This window comes from Myotis brandtii, unplaced genomic scaffold (assembly GCF_000412655.1).
Source record: "Myotis brandtii unplaced genomic scaffold, ASM41265v1 scaffold667, whole genome shotgun sequence".
In the NCBI taxonomy this organism is placed as follows: domain Eukaryota; kingdom Metazoa; phylum Chordata; class Mammalia; order Chiroptera; family Vespertilionidae; genus Myotis; species Myotis brandtii.
This window is the reverse complement of record NW_005370593.1, coordinates 405,431-426,980: the sequence shown is the minus strand read 5'-3', so window position 1 is coordinate 426,980 and position 21,550 is coordinate 405,431. Positions and strand designations below refer to the sequence as shown.

The window sequence follows — 21,550 nt, the reverse complement described above, 5'->3', positions numbered from 1 at the left end:
GGAGCAATTGGGGCTGGTGCCAGCAGCGGGTGCAAGCGGGGCCAGCACAGTCAGCGGGTGTGAGCAGCAGCTGCTGCCCCGATTGCCCCTCAGGAGCAAGGGGAGGTGGAGAAGCCCTCAGGGGCGATCGGGACCAGCGCCAGGCGCAGGCAGCAGGTGTGAGCAGCAGCTCTGGTGCCGGCAACGGGTGCAAGCATGGTCGGCGCCAGCAGCAGGTGCGAGTGCCCGGCGGGACCACGGCGCAGGGGAGCAAAGAATTTTCAGTAACCACCAGAGGCTTGCTCCAATGACAGTGACCAACACCCTGCCTTGGTGTGACACCCCCTGCTCCACCATACCACCCCAGCTAATGCCTTCCATTTTCTGTGCTCTGCCACTTGCTGCAGACACCCGCCATGTTCCATGTGCACCCCCTGGTAGTCAGTGCATGTCATAGCAACTGGTTGTTTGGTTGTTCGTTTGTTTCACTGTTCGGTCTATTTGCATATTAGGGTTTTATATATATAGTTCTGTGGTGGATAAGTGGTGAGTATATCATTGTCACTATGTTATGGATCAGATGACCACAGAAATATGAAATGACTTCTCTTAGATCTTGAGCAAGCCACCCACAGAGGAGAGGCAGAGGTAGCGGTCAAAGGGAAGATGGTGTACAGTGAAGGGCTCCCTATCAGTGATGCTCAGGGAAAATCTAGGAAGTCAAAATATTAGTACCTATTTTTGTTGTTTTTGCTGTAAGTTATGCTAAATGGCCACATCCTGGTTCTTCTGCCTCTTTTCATTCCTCCTAGTAAATTTTTGCAGCCCTGATGCAAATTTTTAAGTCATCATTATGATATTCTCTCATTTCATTATTTCAGGAATGTCATTAACTAAAGACCTCTATAGGTGTGATTTCCTTCCTCTTCTTCAATATTCTTTATTTTTACATAATTTTTGTGATTTATTTTCTGTAGACTAGATATGGTTTCCCATATCTGGTTAAACCCTTGCAATTTCCTTTATTTACTTACCAGAGGCCTGGTGCACAAAAATTTGTGCACTCAGGGGGTGGGGGCTCAGCCCGGCCTGTGCCCTCTCGCAGTCTGGGACCCCTCGGGGAATGTCCACCTGCTGGATGAGGCCTGCTCCCCTGGGGATCAGGCCTAAGCTGGCAGTCAGACATCCCTCTGGCAGCCCGGGAGCCCTCGGGGGGTGTCTACTTGCCAGCAGGGAGCAGGCTTAAGCTGCAGTCGGACATCCTTAGTGCTGCTGAGGAGGCAGAGAGGCTCCCGCCACCACCCCTGTGCTTGCACCTGTCAGCCTGGATTGTGGCTGAGCAAGGCTCCCCCTTTGGGCGTGCACTGACCACCAGGGGGCAGGTCCTGCATTGAGCGTCTGCCCCCTGGTGGTCAGTGTGTGTCATAGTGACCAGTCATTCCCAGTCATTTTGCTGTTAGGGTCAATTTGCATATTACCCTTTTATTATATAGGATTACTTTCTCTCCATCTCTCTATGCATTCCTTCATTTTGTTATCTACATTTTCACTTCTTCCTCTTCCTTATTTTGGAAACACACACACACAGACACACACACACCCACACACACGTTCCTCTTTAATGAAGCTCTTCTCATACACTTTCTTGAATGATTATAGCAAACTCCTTTACATCGCTTGAAAAGTGTGCTCAAAAGCAGTTATCATAACTCAGACTTGCTCTTTATAGTCTTAGTTAATACTAATATATTTTCACCTTAACCCTAAATCTTCTTTAAACTGTGGGCTATTGTTTTTCTGGATGACAGGTATCACTATGAGTGAGAACTCTTCTATCAGCTCTTTTAGCCTCAACCTCAAGCTATTAAAAATCTCCTGAGGTTTGGAGGATGAGTATACACCGCTGAAGCCACAGAGTGGGGTTTTTTAAGTGTGTTTTGACCACTCCAGAGTCATTTTGAATGGCACTCTTGATCTTATTTATTATACTCCCAGAGGCCACCGATTTCCTCAGACTTCTGTACTGATATCTAAAGTTTTTTTTTTTTTAGAACAGCAGCATGGCCTAGCAAACTAAACTGAAATTCCTCCTGAAAAGTTCATTTCTGGGTTTTAGTACTATCTTACTGACCTTGGGCAAGTCACTTAGTTTCTATGTATCAATTTTTAATCTGCAAGACAGAAATGATAATACTAACTTTCCCTATGGGCTTGCCGTAGGAGAACAAAAAAGAGAACAATCCATTGAAATGACAGGCTTTCTGAGGTTGGAGCAACAAACAGTGCTTAAAGCCTGAAACCTCTAAAATTTATTTTCTTAAAATCTTTCTCTAGTAAACATGAACATGTACCCCAAAGGGGAAAAAAAGAGAGGCTGGAACAGAAAGGTTTTAAAGTCCATAGCAGACTGGTGTTGGAGTTGGAAATTGGACCCAGCTTCTTGCATTCTGATCCAATGTTATTACTGTGAGAAAACACTGAACTCATAAAAGGTGTCCTGAAATATTTAAAGAGCTGCTGTCACCTTCCTCTTTTCTTTGATACATTTTATAGAAGCTTTTCTTATGTTAACCATTTCTGGCCATGGCAAACAATTAACTTTGTTCATTCTTTCTATGTAAAAATTGAGAGTAATATTTCTGTATTGATATTTTCATCAACTGAGAATAAAATTCAAAGATAAGGAAGACAGTCACATACTACTCATTTCTGTGTACTAAAACTATTCCCAGCATATAGTTCTATAGCTGATACACACTCCTCTGGTCTTTCTTTTGGGAGAATTCAAATGAATAAATATTTCCCAACTAACTTCTAAGTCTAAGCCATAATGCTATGTTAAAGTGGATGAAGGGTGAACAGCACATGGCCCCTGACCTTAAGCACTCCGTTGTAGGAGCATACCATTAATCTAATTCTGAAACCACATTCATCCTCATCTGATGTGAAGACACCAGAATACCCTCAAAGAATGGCCTATGATATCAAGCACTTTACTACACAGGTATTTGGGTAGTCACCAAGAAAAACTCATGGCATAATGAATCTATTAAGGTTGTAGATGTGAAAACCTTTTGAAAATTTAAAAACACCCTACAAATGCATAAATGTATGATGGCATTTCCATTGTGTTTTGGGAGCAGACAACCGTGGGTATGCTTTGATTGGCTCTGTCTTAACACCTACGATCACATGTTGAGTTCTGATATCCTTCTCAGTGCTGAAGTCCACAGTCCCCAAGGAATGACCATTTGCACGAAACTTGAAAAGGTAGTTTTTGATGATGACAATAGGGGGGCTAGTGCTTTCAGCTGTCATTGAATCCACTGATTCTCATAGGTTTCCACAGTGACCATGTTCTGCAGCAATATCTTTTTGATAAACTGCAATGGCTACAGTGCTCTACCTCTCATTTTTCTTGTCATCCTCAAAGAGAAAGCAAAATATTCTCTTTGAAGAAACAGTACCAACAGAATTAACTTAAGAAATATATAGTCTCTTCCTTACGAAATTAATTTGGCATTATTTTTGAGGTGTGCAACATCTTGGCAACTGCTTTGATTTAAAACTCTATGTCATTTGGGAAAAGCACGTTTCAGAATGTTTAATTCAGCGATACAAAAGGCACTAATGAAATATGCATGTATGAATTTTATATCATATTAGTTCCTTCTTTCTTGAAATCTGAATAAAAGCCAAACATCTGGATTACGTTTGAAAAGCCTGAATTTTCAATTTTCAGAGAGATTCAATCTATTTTGACATTGTACACTTAGCCTTAACATTTACAGTGTGCTATTAACATTACTTGCAATTGTAAAAAAAAGTCTAGATTTAAACAAACTTGGTGCCTCCTAATGCTAAAAATATATCTGTATTTGAGATGGCTGCTGCTGCACAATCATATACATCCATAGTTTAGGCTTCATCAGCATTTCTATTATAAATACTTGCATTGAACAGTTCTGTAATTCAGCTATAGAGATATGGGTAAGCTTTTATGTATAAATTCTCCTATGATTGTATATTAAAACAACAAATAGCAATCCCTGTATCACTTAGTTTGAGAAGCTATTCATTGACTTAGTGTTTTATGAAGACCTCAAATATTCAACCTACTCCATGGTGACCAAAAAAAAAGGCATAGCCCTCATCCTTTGAAAGCCTTTCTTCAAATTTATGACAAATAACAAGATTTCTATTTTTATAGATATTTGGCTATATTTTGGCAGCTAGACTAAAGGCAAGTGAATATTTATGGTCATAATTTAGGGAAGTGAATATGGTATTATGCTTTATCTCAGTGACTTTCAACCCTTTTCATCTCACTGCATGCATAAACTAATTGCTAAAATTGTGTGGCACACCAAAAAATATATTTTTTGCCGATATGACAAAAATAAAGGTATAATTTTGATTCATTCTCACCAGGTAGCTATTGTGTTGGCTGTTGTTATTATTTTATTTGAAAATCTAGGGGAAAAGAGGTCAGTGCCCCTGACTAAATAGTCATGTTTTAAAAATTCTCCTGGCACATCAGTTGAAAATCACTGCTTTATCTCATTATCATAGTTTGTTTATTTAAGATACAGCTTGATCAATAGAGTTTTAGGGGGTGAGGCAAGAAGTTCTATGGTTACACAGAGATCAAAGAAAATAGAAGAATGTGACATTGTATTTGAAGTTTACATAAGTTTACAGTGGAGTTTAATTTACTACACTTAAGTTTTTACTGGATTTCTTGTAGCATATATTAGGTCAGTGGTTCTCAACCTCCCTAATGCCGCGACCCTTTAATACAGTTCCTCATGTTGTGGTGACCCCAAATTTCATTGTTACAAATTGAACATAATTAAAGCATAGTGATTAATTACAAAAACAATATGTAATTATATATGTGGTTTCCGATGGTCTTAGGCGACCCCTGTGAAAGGGTCATTTGACCCCCAAAGGGGTCGCGACCCACAGGTTGAGAACCACTGTATTAGGTGAATCTCCTTCTTTTGTGGCCTGGAGAACAGCTGAAGTCAGAGATTTCCCTTTTTTTCTTATTTTTCTTTATTTTCAAAAATCCATTAAATTATATAGTAATATCCAAGTAAACAAAAATAAATGTTTTTGGAGGCATTTGTTTATCTTGGGAGATGGAAAACAAGGGAAGTGATAGTACTTTTAAACAGGAAACTTTTTAAAGGAGAAAACAGATTCGTTACATTAATTGCTGCTTCTCGTGTCTTTTTTTTCCATTCTACATTGCATACTCTAACAGATATCATATAATTGCATAACTATTCTTACTATGTGCTGACATGACATTACAACAGCTCAGATATGGGGCATCATCATGAAACCGTAATTAGAACAGTCACGATATATTATGGCAATGACGCACATCGTCACTGAGGTGCATGGGAATGCACAGGAAAACCATTGAGATGTGCAGATTTTGACATAACACAGCACAACCATGGAGTCTCATAGCATGAAGAAGAAATTGCCATTATGCCCACACTGCTGGCAGGAAGGGTTATAACACATTTCTTAGATCTCTGTGAGCAAAAGTTCTATGTTGATAGCAGAAAAATGTTGAGAGTAGCATTTGTGAAGCTTACATCTTAAAAAAAAATCTACATGAAGTATCATGTTGAAATATGGACTGAACTACATGAATTCTAAATTGGAAGTTCCCTATAAAGTATTTATCGAAAAAAGAATCCAAAAGGTTTCATTTAATACCCCAAATTCAATGAAATATTTATCTAAAGTAGGACAGATTAAAGATGATTTGAGGAGTTTCAGTTAACCTTGGCTTTTCTTTTCATTCTGTGTCCTATCTTGAGTTTAGATTATATAGCTTACATTTTACATGGTTGTGTCTTTGCTCCATTGTTGTTCTCTTAGGTTTCTCCGCATGAGAATCTTATATCTGAGTCTCTTCTTCCAGCAAGAGACAGCTTCTCCTTAACTTTGTGTTTTTTGGTCTTGGCATTTATTTCACACATAATAATGTGTTTGTTATGGTGAATGCGGGCCCAAAGAAGCTCAACTCTCTGAAGCAGAGAACTTTAGATCCTATCCCAGTGGTCGGCAAACTGCGGCTCACGAGCCAGCCACATGCGGCTCTTTGGCCCCTTGAGTGTGGCTCTTCCACAAAATACCGACTTCTGCGCATGGGCCACGAAGTTTCAATCGCACTGTACGTGCGCGCCCGCACGTGGTATTTTGTGGAAGAGCCACACTCAAGGGGCCAAAGAGCTGCATGTGGCTCCTGAGCCGCAGTTTGCTGACCAGGGTTCTAGGCCAATCCTAATTCAATGCCTCATTAACCCATAAAATACCCAACCAGGTTGACTTCTGGTCTCTGCCTAAATACTGCTGGTGAATGGGAATTCACTGTTGCCCAAGCTACATTCCTCTATTCAGTTGTTGATCCTATGCCTGACCTCTGAGGTCAGACAAAACAGGTTAATATTTTCTGTGTAAAAGTCCTCTAAACATTTAAAGTCTGCTAACATAGCCTTTCTTTTCTTCTCTCATCTTCAACTCGTATTTACCCCTTTGCTGAATACCTCAGCTTCTTTCACAGCTTGCTCCTCGGAGAGGTGTTGAATCTTCTCCCTCCCATGAGTGCTCTCCTTTGTACATTTGATCCATGGTCTAGCTCCCTCTTGGAAAATGGAACCCAATCAGAACCAGGACTGCAGGTTTGGGTCTAGTAAACCATAGTCAAGCTGATCTACCTGTTACCGTTCTTATTCTTGACCCTATTATGTTTTTCTCATTCAAGCTCCCAATCATATTTCTTTTTTTTTTTTACATTTACCTTTCACTGTCTGTTCATTGAACCTAAAGATAATTGAAGCCATTCTTTATGCAGTTTTTTTTGGGGGGGGGGCGGTGGGAGGGTGAGGAGGGAACAGTCATTGACTCTGTTCATAACTGTTTCCAGTTCTAGTCAGCAGAGCTAGTGGTTGCCCCATTTAGATGAAAATTGAGTTTTCTTATCCTCAACAGTCCATACTTCTTCCGCTTATTTCCCCTTCACTGGAATCAAATGTTGGTAATCATCACATTTATTTATTTTTTTAGTAGAAAAAATAGTTGTCTTTTTCCATGACACTAGCACTAGTTCGAAGATGAAAGATTAAAGACATCATATCTATGCTCTGTTCAACTACTTTACATTAGCATCTAGGTAGTGGGGTGCTGGAGCTGGCTAATACTTGCTTTTGAGAGCTGATTACTAAATATTCAAGAATTTTGCCAGTAGTAGCAACTATTGGTAGCTTGGAATCTTGGTAACTTGGAACCTGCCATGGTGGGAGTATTTCCACCTGGGAAATCAGCAAACACTCCAAATCAGGGCTCCTCCCACCCCCCAGCCAGTTTACTGGTATACTACTACCAGTAGATATTTGAGTTTATGATCTCTGAGCTAAAATATTATTCTTTATTGATCAGTGACTTTAGTATAATCTGGCATTCTGATCAACATGCTGTATTCATATTTTACTTATGTATGTCACTAATAAAAATATTGATTAAGAGTAGACCAGAGAGAAGCCCTTAGCATAACATAGCCATTAAGCAGTGATCTTGATATTTGTTCAACAGGTTCTCAGCAGAACTCCGTGTACTTCTGTGCTTCTAAATGATTGAGTATTTCTACTCACTTTAGGCTTATGAAAATCTAATAGAAGCACATATACCGGGTCCAGAAATTCACATCTTTGCTGTAGGGATTTAAGTCATTAGATTTTGGGTGTATGTTCTAAGCAATTTAATTATGTTTAAAATCTGGTTAGTAGTGTAGTAAATAACTGGTATTGCTACAAAATTGCATTGAGAAGGTAATAGGATTGAATTTTTACACAAGTTGACACTCAATTAAAATTTCCATATATCCAATGAGTTAGCCAGTTCTTGGCTAGGGAGTTACAATGAATGCCTGCCTCCTAAGTTGATCACTTCAAAACATGCAAAATTTATAATGAAGTCAAATCAAGACTCAGTGCATCAACTGAAATTTGAGTTTGGCTTAGCAAATACAGATCAAAAGCAAGAACTAGACTAGAGAGCACCCTTGATATTTCCTGCTTAAATTCCTCTATTTTTTATTGACCCTGGAGGAAAAATAACGCATTAAAACCTCCTTACTGAATTACTGTCTTAAACCAACAGATCCATGGGACTTGTTCAGCTAAAAGCCACACAGACTTTGTAATGCAATGATGTAATCTTGGCTTTGTGTCATTTATATTCAACCTAAAAAAAACCCAACAATTTTCCTGAATAGACAGGCTGACAATAATATTGTTCGGTGTGGGTTTTTATTTGGATTCTTTCCAAATGTTTCACATGCCTTCACAGTAACACATCATGCCTGCTTACATTTTTGCCTGAATTCAAAGTTTTCCCCTTTTACTAGCTTTCTGTTTTTCTTTTAAGGTCTCAGTTATGTTTGTAAAACTAACCAGCTCCACCACAAAATTAGGATGTATCTTGCAGAGTGCATTCATTTTACTTTTTGCATATTTTTCCTGAGGTCATGTCAAGGTTAGTTTGAATTCCATCCTACATTAAGACTTCTTTCACAGCTATTTAGCTCGGCAGCCTACTCCCCGCTGGGGTCTGCCCCTTGGGCACGTCAAAGCTTCAGACCTGACAAATCACACACAGATGAAGCTGTACAGTTTTTTAAACAGTTTCATCAGTAACTTTTTTTTTCTTTTTCACTATCTCCCTTCGAGTTGAGATTTTTTTTTCTCTGAATTACCATTTCAGGAATGTTGATTTCTATTTGAGACAGTTTGTTTTTACATTGGAGTTGCAAACTAGAAATATCATCTATTTTATAGTAAATCATACCAATAGCATATAGTCAGTCACCAGGATTGCAGACCAAGATAACTACCATTCCTGACTAGTATAACTGTAATTCTGTTATTAAAGTCTATTTGTAGCAGAAAGCTTATATTTGAAAAGGTAGCTACATCACAGAGTTTACCGGAATAAATTTTATAAGTCATCATAAAAACGCATCAAGTTTATCATATATAATACCTTGAGCCTGGAAATGTTTCTCAAATGGTTAGTAATATGCTCTTATCAGTGTTTTAGCAAATTGTGAAACTAATGGTGCAACTCCATTTCCTGTTTAATTGATGAAGTGAAAATGGTTGGTTGCTAATGAGTGTATTAGCAAACAATGTCCCCTTTACAAGGCTTAAGTAGATCAGGATTTTTTAAGCAGCTTACTATCCTTATTTTTATATAATGAAAAATATCGTCTGCCACCAATTGCTAGAACAACTGAAGTAATGATGTAATTATTGCTGTGCCATTATTTTGGCAATGGCGAACTATAGTTTTTAGTTCTTGCACTAGAAAATAGTTATTTTCTTTAACAAACATAAGCTTTTCATTACAATACCTGAAGATCTTAACTACAGACTAACCAGAAAACTTAGAAGTGAGGGGGGAAATAATATGTGGATGATTCTTCTTTCCTCAGTTCAGTATGTGAGTATCCAGCAAAGAGTTCTCTAAAAGGTTGCTTGGTTGAAACTAATTAAAGACAGGTCTAAAAAGAAAAGAAGAGGGGATCAAAGGAATTACATTAGGTGTCAGGATGTTGTTTGGGGAAGTTTTATTTAGATTTTTGTAATTCTATTCCAGGAAAAAGCGAAATTCTAAAAATGCCCATTTTGTACCATAATTTCGTATTTGCGTTATTTTTGCAATAAGACATGTGTCAACAGCAAGCATCTTGAAGAAATCATCTCTGCATTGGCGTATTAGCACATTATGGTGAAAAGAGGGGCTTGTGCTTTTCACGCAGTGCATTTCAGTCTTCAATTAATGTGAAAGCACTACAATGCCTATGCAACTTCTCTTGCCTAGTGGTGCACCATTTATCATTGCAGTTTTACATTGACCTTGACACCCACTTCATTAGAATAAAGATTGTCTACCATTTAGGTTACATTGTTCCTCTGCACAGAGACCCCATGCAAATTTCTGTTCAGATAGAAGAGCTGTGAGGCTGTCAGAGGTCATCTGCATTAAATGATTGCAGCTATTTTCCAACTGCTTCTTTTCATTCTCCTCAATTCAGGCTAGGAGGATCAATCAAGTCCTCTGCCTGAAACAGTGGGACTGCTGGGAATATAACTGTTTTTGGTAGTAGTAGGTATGCTCTAAACAGTATTAAATATTTAATATAAACTCATTAAAGGCCATGCAAAGGCTTCAGAAATATCTCAAATTTATAGAAAAAAATCAAAGGAACCAGAGAACCTTTTAAAACATAAATAGAAGAATAATAATCAATTTTATAATTTTAAAGAGTATAATTACAATAGTTCTTAAACTTAGTAAATCCCCTGTTTAGGACACTTTTGTCTTGCTCTTGACTTGGGTAGAGAAGGGACAAGACAGGAAAGCTTTGGTGTTTTATGCAGTATTTTGCACAAAGTCAGCATGAGAAGTTTGCAGTTATTGGTGTTTTTATTTTTGTTCTATAACAATGAATTCTGTGCTGGGTATTTATTTTAAAAGGGTTGGGTATTTGTTATGTAAAATAAATGATTGGAGAAATAAGTTGCCAGGTTTCCTACTTAAGTTTTCTGAGTGATATAATTGGAATTAAATTATTAATGGGAGATACTTTTAGAAAGATTGTTTTATGATCTTCTATTAGGGAATTTGCAATTCATTTTAATATTTGTAGTTTGATTTATATTAAAGATAATGCAATCTATGTCCAATTAACAATACATGGCCAATGTAATGTGATTTCCAGATCATGCAAATGGAATAAGCTAGAAGAGGGGGGGAAAACTCAATTCTTAACCTCAGATGTAATTTGCTGTGCGAGTTCTGGCAATTTTAAATGACATTGCACTTTTTAATTTTTCCAAAGGCTCAGCAGCAAATTTATCCCAATCAAGAAAGCCTATTATTAATTTACAAGGACAATTGTAGGAGTCTCTATAATTTCTCTCTGCAATTATTCGCCCTAAATCGCTAATGGTAAAACACAAGGAGTTTGCAAGAAATAAGGACTATTATTTGTCTTGGGCTTGAACCCTCTTCTTCAGGCTTGAACACCTTCCCGAAGTGTTGGGGAGGTGAGCTCCCGGGAAGCAGCACTTGCAGGGTAAGCGCAGGACTGTGTTCTGAAAAAGGGGGCAGCACAGGAGCTGCTGCAAAGCAGATCCCGCACTCGGCATTACTGCTGAGCTGTGGGTCTGGACTTTCATATAAAAAGACTCTTTGTTCACCACTGAATGGCATTAGGCATGGACTTGCTGAGGGGCCACCATGAAGCCTCACATGAGGAGGGCAAACACTAGCCAGAAAACACAATATCAGAGTCATAGACAGAGACATCCCTGCATTTTGTGCAAAAATGCATATTTTTTGACGCATAATTTTGCCAGTAGCTTGGTGTTTTGGTGTGTTCCTAGCATATGCTTTCTAGTTGATAGACCAAAATACATTTTGTTTTCTCAGTGTATTTTCTCTGTCTGTCTGCCTATCTATCTATCCATTGTGTGCTTATGGGATTACGTTGAATATATAGGTGTTTGTGGTATTATTTTGTACTGGGAAAGATATTCAAGTATCTTTATTATTATATCTGTCACTGTAATAACTAGATCATTTTCTTTGCTTTAACGCTTCCTGATATAAAGTCACATAAAGCCCAGTTAAAATATACTATACGATGTAAATACTCAAATCCGGAAGACACAGAATCTGACAGCCCTGTTCTAATAATGGAGAAAATTCTTTGGTTTAATTCTTGTGTTTCTTGTAGCCAAAACTTCACTCTCCACTCAGCAATGTCTGGTCTCTTTTCAGCATAACCAACAGAAGCACCATACAAAAGTCTTACAATGGATGTCTTAATCTCTCTGTGTGCTTTTAGAGCATTATTTTGAATTCCATCATGCTGCCTTTTTTCTTTCCTCTTCTGAAGTTTTATTACAACAGTAGAATTCCCAGGGAGCTTTGGGGGCAAAGTTCACATAATATAGCCCTGAAGTTTTGCTTAGGTGGAATCTATCCCCCAATCTTGGCCATCTTTTGATGATCTTTCTATTTCAAAAAGATTCACTGGGTAGCATCTTACAGCATTAGCTGGATGCAGTTTATTTTTTATTTTTTTATTTACTAGACAGTGAGCATCTATAACCCTTTCATGATGCTTTCTTTCTCTGACCTCACAGTGACAAGGCATCTTGTTCTTTAACATTGAGGGAGGCAGGAAAATGCTTGAGTTGCTCAATGTGTGCCTTCTATACCAGTTTCAAAATGGCTTATTCTTCTGGTTTCCATGGTGACAATTAACACTGTTTCAAGGCATTGTTCCAGTCTCCATTTGGGCAGAATTTGCGATGTGATTTTTAACAAAAAAAAAAAAAGGTTTTAAGAGGGAAAAAAGCCTTTAGCAGAACTGTCAAAAAAGTTATCTCAATCAAGTCTTCATGCATTTCTAATTATATTTACTTCAGAAATCCCCATTTTTGCTGGCTTTGTTTTATAATTTAATTTTGGCATTTGTGCTTTTAAAAAGTAAGTACGGAGTACAAATTTTCTAAAAACTTCTTTAGTACTTAGTTAAAACAGCAGTCTAGTGTTTGTGGTTATTTTGAACTGTTTTTTAAAGTTTTCTTTATATATCCTGTATACACACAGAAGTGGCATTTGGAATGGGAGTGGCCTGTGTCTTTAATTTAGATCATTCACATATCTATTAGGAGGCTTCGGCAGTCAAAATTACATTGGCCAAGCAAATACACTTAATAATGTAAATATGCCCTTTCAATAGAGTATATTTTATTTTTGACTACACAGAGAAGCCCAGCACAGGTGCTGTGGGGAAATTAAATACTGGATGCTTATTTACCTTAGCACTCAAGAAAAGCCATCTAACTTTAACTTTGCTGCTCATTTTTGGCTATTGAAGAGTAGTCTAGATCACAACATCCACAGACTACAGGACACAGTGGGGCAGCCTTGACTCACTTACTGCTGTGGGTGAAATTAATATGAAGATTAAACGATCTTCTCACCACAGGAGAAAGTAGCCCTACTTGATAGGATGACCAAGAACTGAGAGAGCTGGCGGTTGATTCTCCCTGTCTAATGCTTCTGAAGAGACGGAGAGAGAAGAGCAAAGCCATACCAACATCAACACCAATGTAACCCTTCTGGCATCATTACATATACAGCTTAAGGCCCTAAATCATATCTGATTCAGCTTTCAGAGCGCTTCAGATAGTAAGCATTTTCACCTTAAATTACAAGACATTCTAGTACCTTTCATGCGCATTTACCCATACATCTAACAATTAGCTGGATTCTCCTAGCTTTTATAGTTTGAAGGCTTTGTCCATCAATCACATCTTTCATCAGGCTGTTTATACAGTAGGTTACATGGTGACAAAGACAGAGAGCATACATAAGACACTTGTTTGTTTTTTAAATGTAATAACCTTCTATAATAGCTGTTGCAGTGACTACTTGTACTACATTTCACAGAGAAAATTATTTTATGTCTAAAATGAAATTAATTGCTTTTTGTAGTTTTATTATTACAAGACTGTCATGTTTATGGGACACATCAAAACTGTTTTCTTTCTTGATTGATCTGCTGTGTAGGAGCTGTTCCAAGTTGGGGTAAAGCTGGGGGTGAGCTTGTCATAGGTGAATGTGATAACTAGTCCAGGCCGCTCCCGGGAGACACAGCTGGAGCACTCCCTCTGCCAGTTAGTGCTCATAGCATAAGCTAAAGATCTGAATAGGATTCTTCTGCCTGCCTGGAATGCTGGTTCCCCATATTATCATGTAAATCTTTGTTAGCAGCATCATCTTTGGATGGGTATCTGACTACAGAAAGCAGATTGCCCTCTCCTCCAATCGTTGCTCTAACAAACAAAACACTATGTAGCTTTCTAGAATACTTGTTCAATGTTGGGTCCAGCATGCTCGAGTGGACATTGGTTTTTCTGTGTTGAAGTAACATGCTCCTGGTAATTGTCTGCTGTTAGAAAGCACAATCAGAATGTCCCAGGTATCACAGGCCAAATGATGAAAGCGCTCTAAAGCAAACCTTAATTTTTTTCATCATGCATATTCATGTAATTTTGGATACCCTGACACCCTGATCAACATTCGTTAATACTATGAAATGCTTCCAATCACATTATTTAAAATATTTTGTTCTGTGCGCCACAAATGACTAACATTTGGAGAAGTTTACATAATACAAATAATGTGCATGCTTAGTGCAAATGAAAGATTAAAATATGAACCAGAAAATATGCAAACATTTGCATGCAAATGCTGAGGATCTATTAACCGAAACAAGGATTTCACACCTTCTTTTTCTTTAAGCTGTTTCCAATTGTATTTAATTTGGGATCTGACACAATATCATGTTTTCAAGGTAAATAAAATCAACCAACTGCTTGGGCAAGTTTTGAACTTGCTGATTTGCTACTTTGCTCAGACAAATGCTTTTCTTATTAGATCTGATAAAGCCTCATCTCAGCTCAGTCAGGGCAATGGAGCAACACTGTCAGTGGCCTGACTTTATGCCTCAATGAAATAAATTTTGGGATTATCATTATATTTTTGAAATGTGCTAAAATTGTGGAATTTGTTTAATATTTTAACCAGAATTTAGTTTTTCTATTTAGAGATGTCTTCATGTATATATTTAACAACTACAGCATAGTCATTTATAGCTGTTCATCATATAGGACTTTCACACTATGAAGTTATCCAAGTAGTTATTTGAAGAGAATCACCATGGTAACTGTCATATTAAGTAGCACCTATGTTATCTGTAGCAAACATCTTTTAGGAGAGACTCACTTGGCAGTGTGGTGGAATACAAGGTATGTTGGGGGAGAGGGTTCTGTAGTCAATTGGGATGTTTGAGAACATTTTACAGTATTCAATAAGGAAGCATAGATTTGTAACCATTCTTAAATCACTGGTTTTCTCTTTCCTCTCTAGATGTACCCCATCTCCAAGCCAACACAGAGTTTTTAAGTAAAAGAAAAATGAAAACAAAAATCGTAACTGTGAATTCAGAGAACTTATAGGATAAGAAGGAAGTCACACAATCTTGAGGGATCATTTTATTTGTACCTTTGGGGGCAGAGATGGCAGATGGGCAGCACTCTGGAGCCAAATGTTGACCAAAATTAACTGAATATTAGCTCCCCTTACTTAGACCATGTATTTTCCTATTCAGAATATTTTAAATTGGAGATCAAATGTGTGTGTGAACTTTAGTTTAAAAAGACATAAATCTTAGTCAACTACATGGAATGAGTAACTTGGATGTTCGTGTATGTGTGAGTAATAGATATATTTGTAACGATCTCCAGCAATGTTCCTCCACTACTCAAGTTATTTAGGTTTAGTCTCCTCACAAATATTCTTGGAAACAAAAACTTTTAACCCCCATGAGCATCACTAGTGCTGTGCCCAAAGACTATCTAAGACCCTCTCTCTTCTTGTTGTAGCGATACAGCGTGGAAATGTCCATCCGGGGCCTGAAAAAGACAGAGCTGCTGAGTAAGGTGGAAGCTTTGAAGAAAGGTGGCGTTTTACTACCAAATGATCTCCTTGAAAAAGTGGATTCAATTAATGAAAAATGGGAACTGCTTGGGGTATTTGCATTTTTATTACTGTTTGTAGGCTATGTGTACATTTTTTGTGTAGTAAAGTACTCTATCTGTCTGATTTCTAATTTGAGGCACAAATATCTCTCTCTTTCAATTCACTACCTACATTTCAAACAAGCTATCATGCTATTATGGCTGAAAAACACTGCTTTTCCTTTTCTGTTGATTTTTTTTTTTTACTCTCAGCTTGTCTCCTCTCAGATTTTAATAATTTTGGTTCTTTAATACATAAAGAAGTAAGTAAAATATGCCATGTATTATGGGTATGCACCAAGTCAACGATAATACAGTATATCTGATATACACTGCCTGTCATGCTTGAATGCACGTTAATAGAATTTATTCTGAAGGTACATGTTAGAGACATCACTGTTTAACTCTTTCCTGGACCCTTCCGGTGGAAAGTGCAGTTGTCACTACAACCTTCAAGTCCTGCGAAAGCCACTAAAACAAAGATGCAAATTTGACCCAGATCTGAATTGCAGAATTAAATTGGTCTCTGTTTTGTGCCTCAATTTCCAGCTCCCTTTTAACAAAAGCCAAAAAAAAAGTTTCATGTAATTCATTTCACGCAATGATGGGCTGGGTCTCAGCCAAAGACTGAGATGCAAGAATCTGGCAAAAAGGCAATATAGAGGCTCTGTTAGCCAGAGGCCAGGATGGCTGTGCAGGAGGCAGTGCTGTCCTTTTGTGGAAGACAGCTGAGAGAGAGAGGTTAAACAGTATTTTTTCATCAACTTCTCTCCTAAATTGCCTTCACTTCAAATCAAGGGTAAGCTAAATTTGTCAATTACTTCAATGATTAATTATAATAGCTAAGTATGGGTGGTGTCAGTTATGGAGCCTAATTTTGCATGCCTTCCATTTCCCGTCTTTTTTTTTTAATTTTTTAAAGAAATAATGTCCAAAAATAATTTTGAATTAAAAGCTCTCCGTGTACCTTGATGACTTGGAGGAGTGCCAGTGCTCAGTTTCTGCTGAGCTTAATCTAGGTGATTAAAAAGCTGAGAGTTTAATCCCCGCTTTCTCATCTAAATTCACTACACTCTGCGAGTGTGCAAAGTAACTTAAAATGTTAAAAGTTTTTACTCTGACCTATTGTTACATTACTTTTTAATAGTAATTAACGGCTTTCACATTGTCATATGGTGATTTAAATCAGAACCTTCTAAATTCTACAGAATTCCTTGATCTCCTACAGGAGAAATATGGGACATTTTAAAGCATTGTTTCCTAAATAAGGACAGCAACTTTAGGTGCCTGATAGATAAAGAAATAGTTTGGTTATATAGAAATAGAACTATATCTTTTTCTAATTTGATCAATAACTAGCAATAATCTTTCTTTGAAAATTGTTTAAAGTATGTCATGTATATTGCTTTCTCAACAAAAATTTAAATCAACATAACATTAAATACAGAATATTTAGTAATTCTTTATGAGTCAGAGACCTTAAAAATGGTTGCCATTTTGACAATAACACCATTTGAATACAATATGCAGAGTTGTGTAATGATTTAGGGAGCGAGAAGGGTGGAGGGAAGGTTTGAATAAAACCTGTGCCACACTAACACCACCAGGCCTGCCACTCTAATTGGCATGATTACATTTTAATTGGCATGAAAAAAAATTTAAAGACAAGGATTTTAACTTCTAACAATAGTAAAATAGAGGGATATGGTTTTTAATATTACTTTCATCTAAGGTGAACAGTGTGGAATGGAAATACATTAGAATGAAATGTCAGTGGTGCGTACAGTTTAATCTGTGAAATTTTGTCCCCTGTGCTGCATATTACTCTGTCTCAATTGCATATTAAACAACCCTATCAAGGCAGGCATTGGCATCTGCTGTGCTGACACAAATTGTGAATTAAATGAAATTGATGTCCTCTGTCGTATATTTATGAAGACGGACCATTCTCTGAAGTATTCTGTTTATGAAGAATTTATGATTGCAAACTGTTCCAGAACAAAAAAGTGGCAATAAATTCTTTTTTGTGACCCTACCCTCCAAGGGCATTGATTTCACCTCCTGCTGCTACTTTTGTTACAGCATAAAAACAATAGCTAAATCTGGATTCTACTGAGGGTCTTCAAATTATCAATATTTGCACCATGAAAATATAAGCGTGTTGGCAAGAAAGGTTATTTTTCTGTTATGATCTCCTAAAGATGCTATTTACAGAACACTACACAGCAGTTGAATGTTTGTTGACTTAATTTTATTTGTGTTTTAAAGGTTATTTTTTAGGTTTAATTCGTCAATATAGATTAACTCCTACTGATTCTCCAAAGGGAGTGTTTTCCACAAAAACAACACAAAAAAGCCCTCCCCGACTCCACCTTCATGACGGAGTAGTTAATCGAAGAAGGCACTAGCCTCGTGGATTGGGACTGATTTTAATACATATATTGGAAAGTCTAGCACCCACAAATGCAAAGTGGGGAAAATTGTGGGGCTGTACAATTTCCAAGTCAGCTAAAATGAACAACAGCACCAAGGAGTCTACCCCTTCCTAACAGCCCTCCGTCATATGGTTTGGTGAATTGTACTAAACAAAACCAAAAAAAGGAATTTAATTCTTCATGCACAATCTTCTCTTGGCCTCTTTAGTACATTGATTAAACTCAGACTTCTATCTCCTGAAAATTTTATGCAGAGAATTTTTTCCTACAAACTCGCATTATGAGAATTCAAATGAATTTTTATCAGTGACCATGGTGAACTTTTGGGTCAAATCTCCTTTCTGTTAAAGGAAACTATAAGTGAATGAGGTCTTCTTAAGCCACTAGTGGTAGTCAGAACAACACACATTCCGCAAGAATTCAAATCCTAAATGGAACAGGGAGCTAATCTGAATGAATGTTAGTGGTGAGATGGCAGGTGTGGCTGGACACTCTCCAGGGGTTTGTGTCACCAGCCAAACTGTGACACGGTTTTGGTACCCAAGCTAATCTGTGTTTTTACTTTTGTTGGTGTTTTTTTTTTATTTTTGTGTTTGTTTATAATTTGATGCATTAGAAAACCCTGGGAGAGAAGATCCAGGACACAATGGCAGGGCCCCGTGGGTCGGGGCCACGTGACCTGCTCTCTCCTGAAAGCGGAAGCCTGGTAAGGCAGCTGGAGGTCAGGATCAAAGAGCTGAAAGGGTGGCTGAGAGATACAGAGCTTTTCATCTTCAATTCCTGTCTGAGACAAGAAAAGGAAGGAACAATGAGTGCCGAGAAACAACTGCAATACTTTCAGGTAATAAAAAAACAATCAGAGTTGATAAAAAGCTTTCTTTATGGTAGGGATGAAATATTTATCAAGTACATAAAGTATTATACCCATGTATCTATGTATCACTGTGCACTTAAATGTTTCCTTGAATTTATAGACACCCTCCACATTTCTTACATGCCAGCTCCTGCGTGTATAAAGATGAACGTTAAGCGTATCAAATACTCATTGGATGGGGGGAGCTCTGCTGCTGCTGGTGTGTTTTGTGCTGTGCTTGTGGAGGGGTGGCTTTGATAAATTAAAAGCAGACCAGCAAACACTAAACATGATAATTTTGAAAGGCAGACCTAAATGTTCTATAAATAATGTGGCTAAAATACTTCTGTACATTGATACGATAAAAGCACATGATTTAACTGATGACCATTGATGCTAACAAAAGGAAACCTACTTTTTACATATGAAAGCATCAACTACTCATGGAGGGAAGAAATCAAGTAAAAGAGGTTCCTACATGATAGGCATATTCCATCGTAGACAAATGCCAACCCTAGCAATGCAGCTGTGTGTGTGTTCACTGTATGGATGTTCATGAAGAATAGCGTGTCCCCCTGTTTGTTTTCATGGTCTACACAATAATTTTTCAAAAACAGTTTAAAATTCAGATGTTTTCCCTTGCTGCCCATGCTGGCCTGGACTGCTTGAACCCTCTCGTAAGGCATTCATTATCTGGGCTTTTGGTGTTGTCAGCCTGAAGCTTTGGGATTGTTGAGTATGAATTCGGTAGCAAGAAACCTTGTGACATGGAAGTTCTTAAAGAGGAGAAAGGGGAAAACTAAGAAAGAATCTCTTGGGACCAAGCAACTGTTTCTTCACAAGGCCTTCCAGGACCAGATTTTATTCATTTCACACCCTGTGCCCTGCAGTCTTCCAGCAATCTATTAGGGAATTTAGTCATAGTCGCATTGGCTCACCTTCCCTCTGCCAGACATGCAGGGCACCTTGCTCACCAGCATAGTCCAAGAGAAAGCACCCTCAAAGGTGAGACCACATTGCTTCCCACGAAACTGTCTGTATTACACACCTACAGCTTATTTTGGTTGAAAACCTCCTCTTCTGCCATTGAATTGGCAAAACCAAACTGGCAGTTAAAAGAAAGCCTCTTGCCAAGGCAGATGGGTTTTACTGTCTAAAATCCAATATCCAGACTATTTGTTATTTCATCTCTACTTGTCTCACCCTAACTAACTCCTGTTACAGAGAGGTGGAATCTTCAGATATTTCCCTCTGTGTTGTTTGAACTTAACATGTACCTTATAAAGCATCCTGGTCATTAGTAGGCAGGATGTTGTGAAATAACATTACAGTGGGGCCTTGACTTACGAGTGTCCCGACTAACGAGTTTTTCGAGATATGAGCCGTCTCTCGGCCGATTTTTTTCGGGTTATTTGTTTCTTTCTGGGAGGTTTATCAGTCATAGTCTTCAACAATTTAGCCAGAATTGTAGATAGCTTTAGCTACTGACGATTCGGGGAGTTGAAAAGATTTGTGTTTTCTTTTACGTTTTTGTACTAGGTCAGTGTAAATTTTCTTGCCATATGTCATACAGCGAATGTCACAGTGAATGCCACAACATCAGCCCAGCATCACGTGTCTCAGTTGTTCACTTTAAGTTACGAGCTCCGTCACGGAACGAATTAAACTCGTAAGTCAAGGCCCCACTGTATTTTCTGTATGGTATCTATATTGTAGCTTTAGTGAACTGGTTAATGGCCCCAGCCAGTTGTGTAATCTTGGCCATGTTTCTTGTATGATCTCTTGGTGCATCAGTTTCTTCATCTATAAAATGGGATGCTGCTAGAATTTATCTCACAGGATAACGAGTTTACATATGTAAACTATTATTTCTACTTTTGTAATGGTGCATTTGCAAGGGGTCAAAATATCTTAACATAAGGTCAAAAATGTCACATAATAATTAGAAACAGTAACAGGACATTTGTTATTATAGATATTTCTATATCTACCTTTCTACCCACATATCTCATACATAGATATTTGAAATCAACTTTTTTTTTTTTTTTTTACATTTGCTATTATTATAAACTAGAGGCCCAGTGCATGGATTCATGCACTGGTGGGAGGCATGGATGGTCAACCAAGAGGCTGTGGACCCGCCCTCTGAGCAGCTGCTTATCCTGGTCAGCCAAGCAGCGCTCCCACTGTGGGGGGCACACTGACCACCAGGGGGAAGCTCCTGCTTTGAGCATCTGCCCCCTGGGGGTCAGTGTGCATCATAGCAACTGGTCAATCATCCAGTCATTCCACTGTTCGGTCACTGGGCTTTTATATATATAGATGAAAACATAAGCAGTTCTGCATTAATTTAGCTGATGCTTCCAAAGGACATTAGATTTATGTTTTAGCTTTGTATAGTGTCATCAACATCATTCTCAGCTAGGTCCTAGTAAGAAATGTGAAAGAGTTTAAAAGATGGAAAGAGAGACAGAGGGAAGCCATGCTAGACTTCCAGATCATTAGATAGCTCCTAGGTCCTAATGATATTTGCTAACACTTTCTAACCATAAGGGGAATATTCACTACACCTAATTCATTATTTACCATGTGCTTCTTAG

At 38.0% G+C, this 21,550-nt stretch overlaps 1 protein-coding gene across 1 annotated transcript in view; it reads left to right on the top strand.

Annotated features, from left to right (window-relative positions):
• Positions 1 to 21,550, top strand: part of AKAP6 (A kinase (PRKA) anchor protein 6) — a 509,871-nt gene that overhangs the window by 400,661 nt on the left and 87,660 nt on the right. Inside the window, 2 exon segments of the mRNA XM_005880979.2 lie at positions 15,528 to 15,674; positions 18,714 to 18,938. Coding sequence (XP_005881041.1) covers positions 15,528 to 15,674; positions 18,714 to 18,938 — 372 coding nt within the window.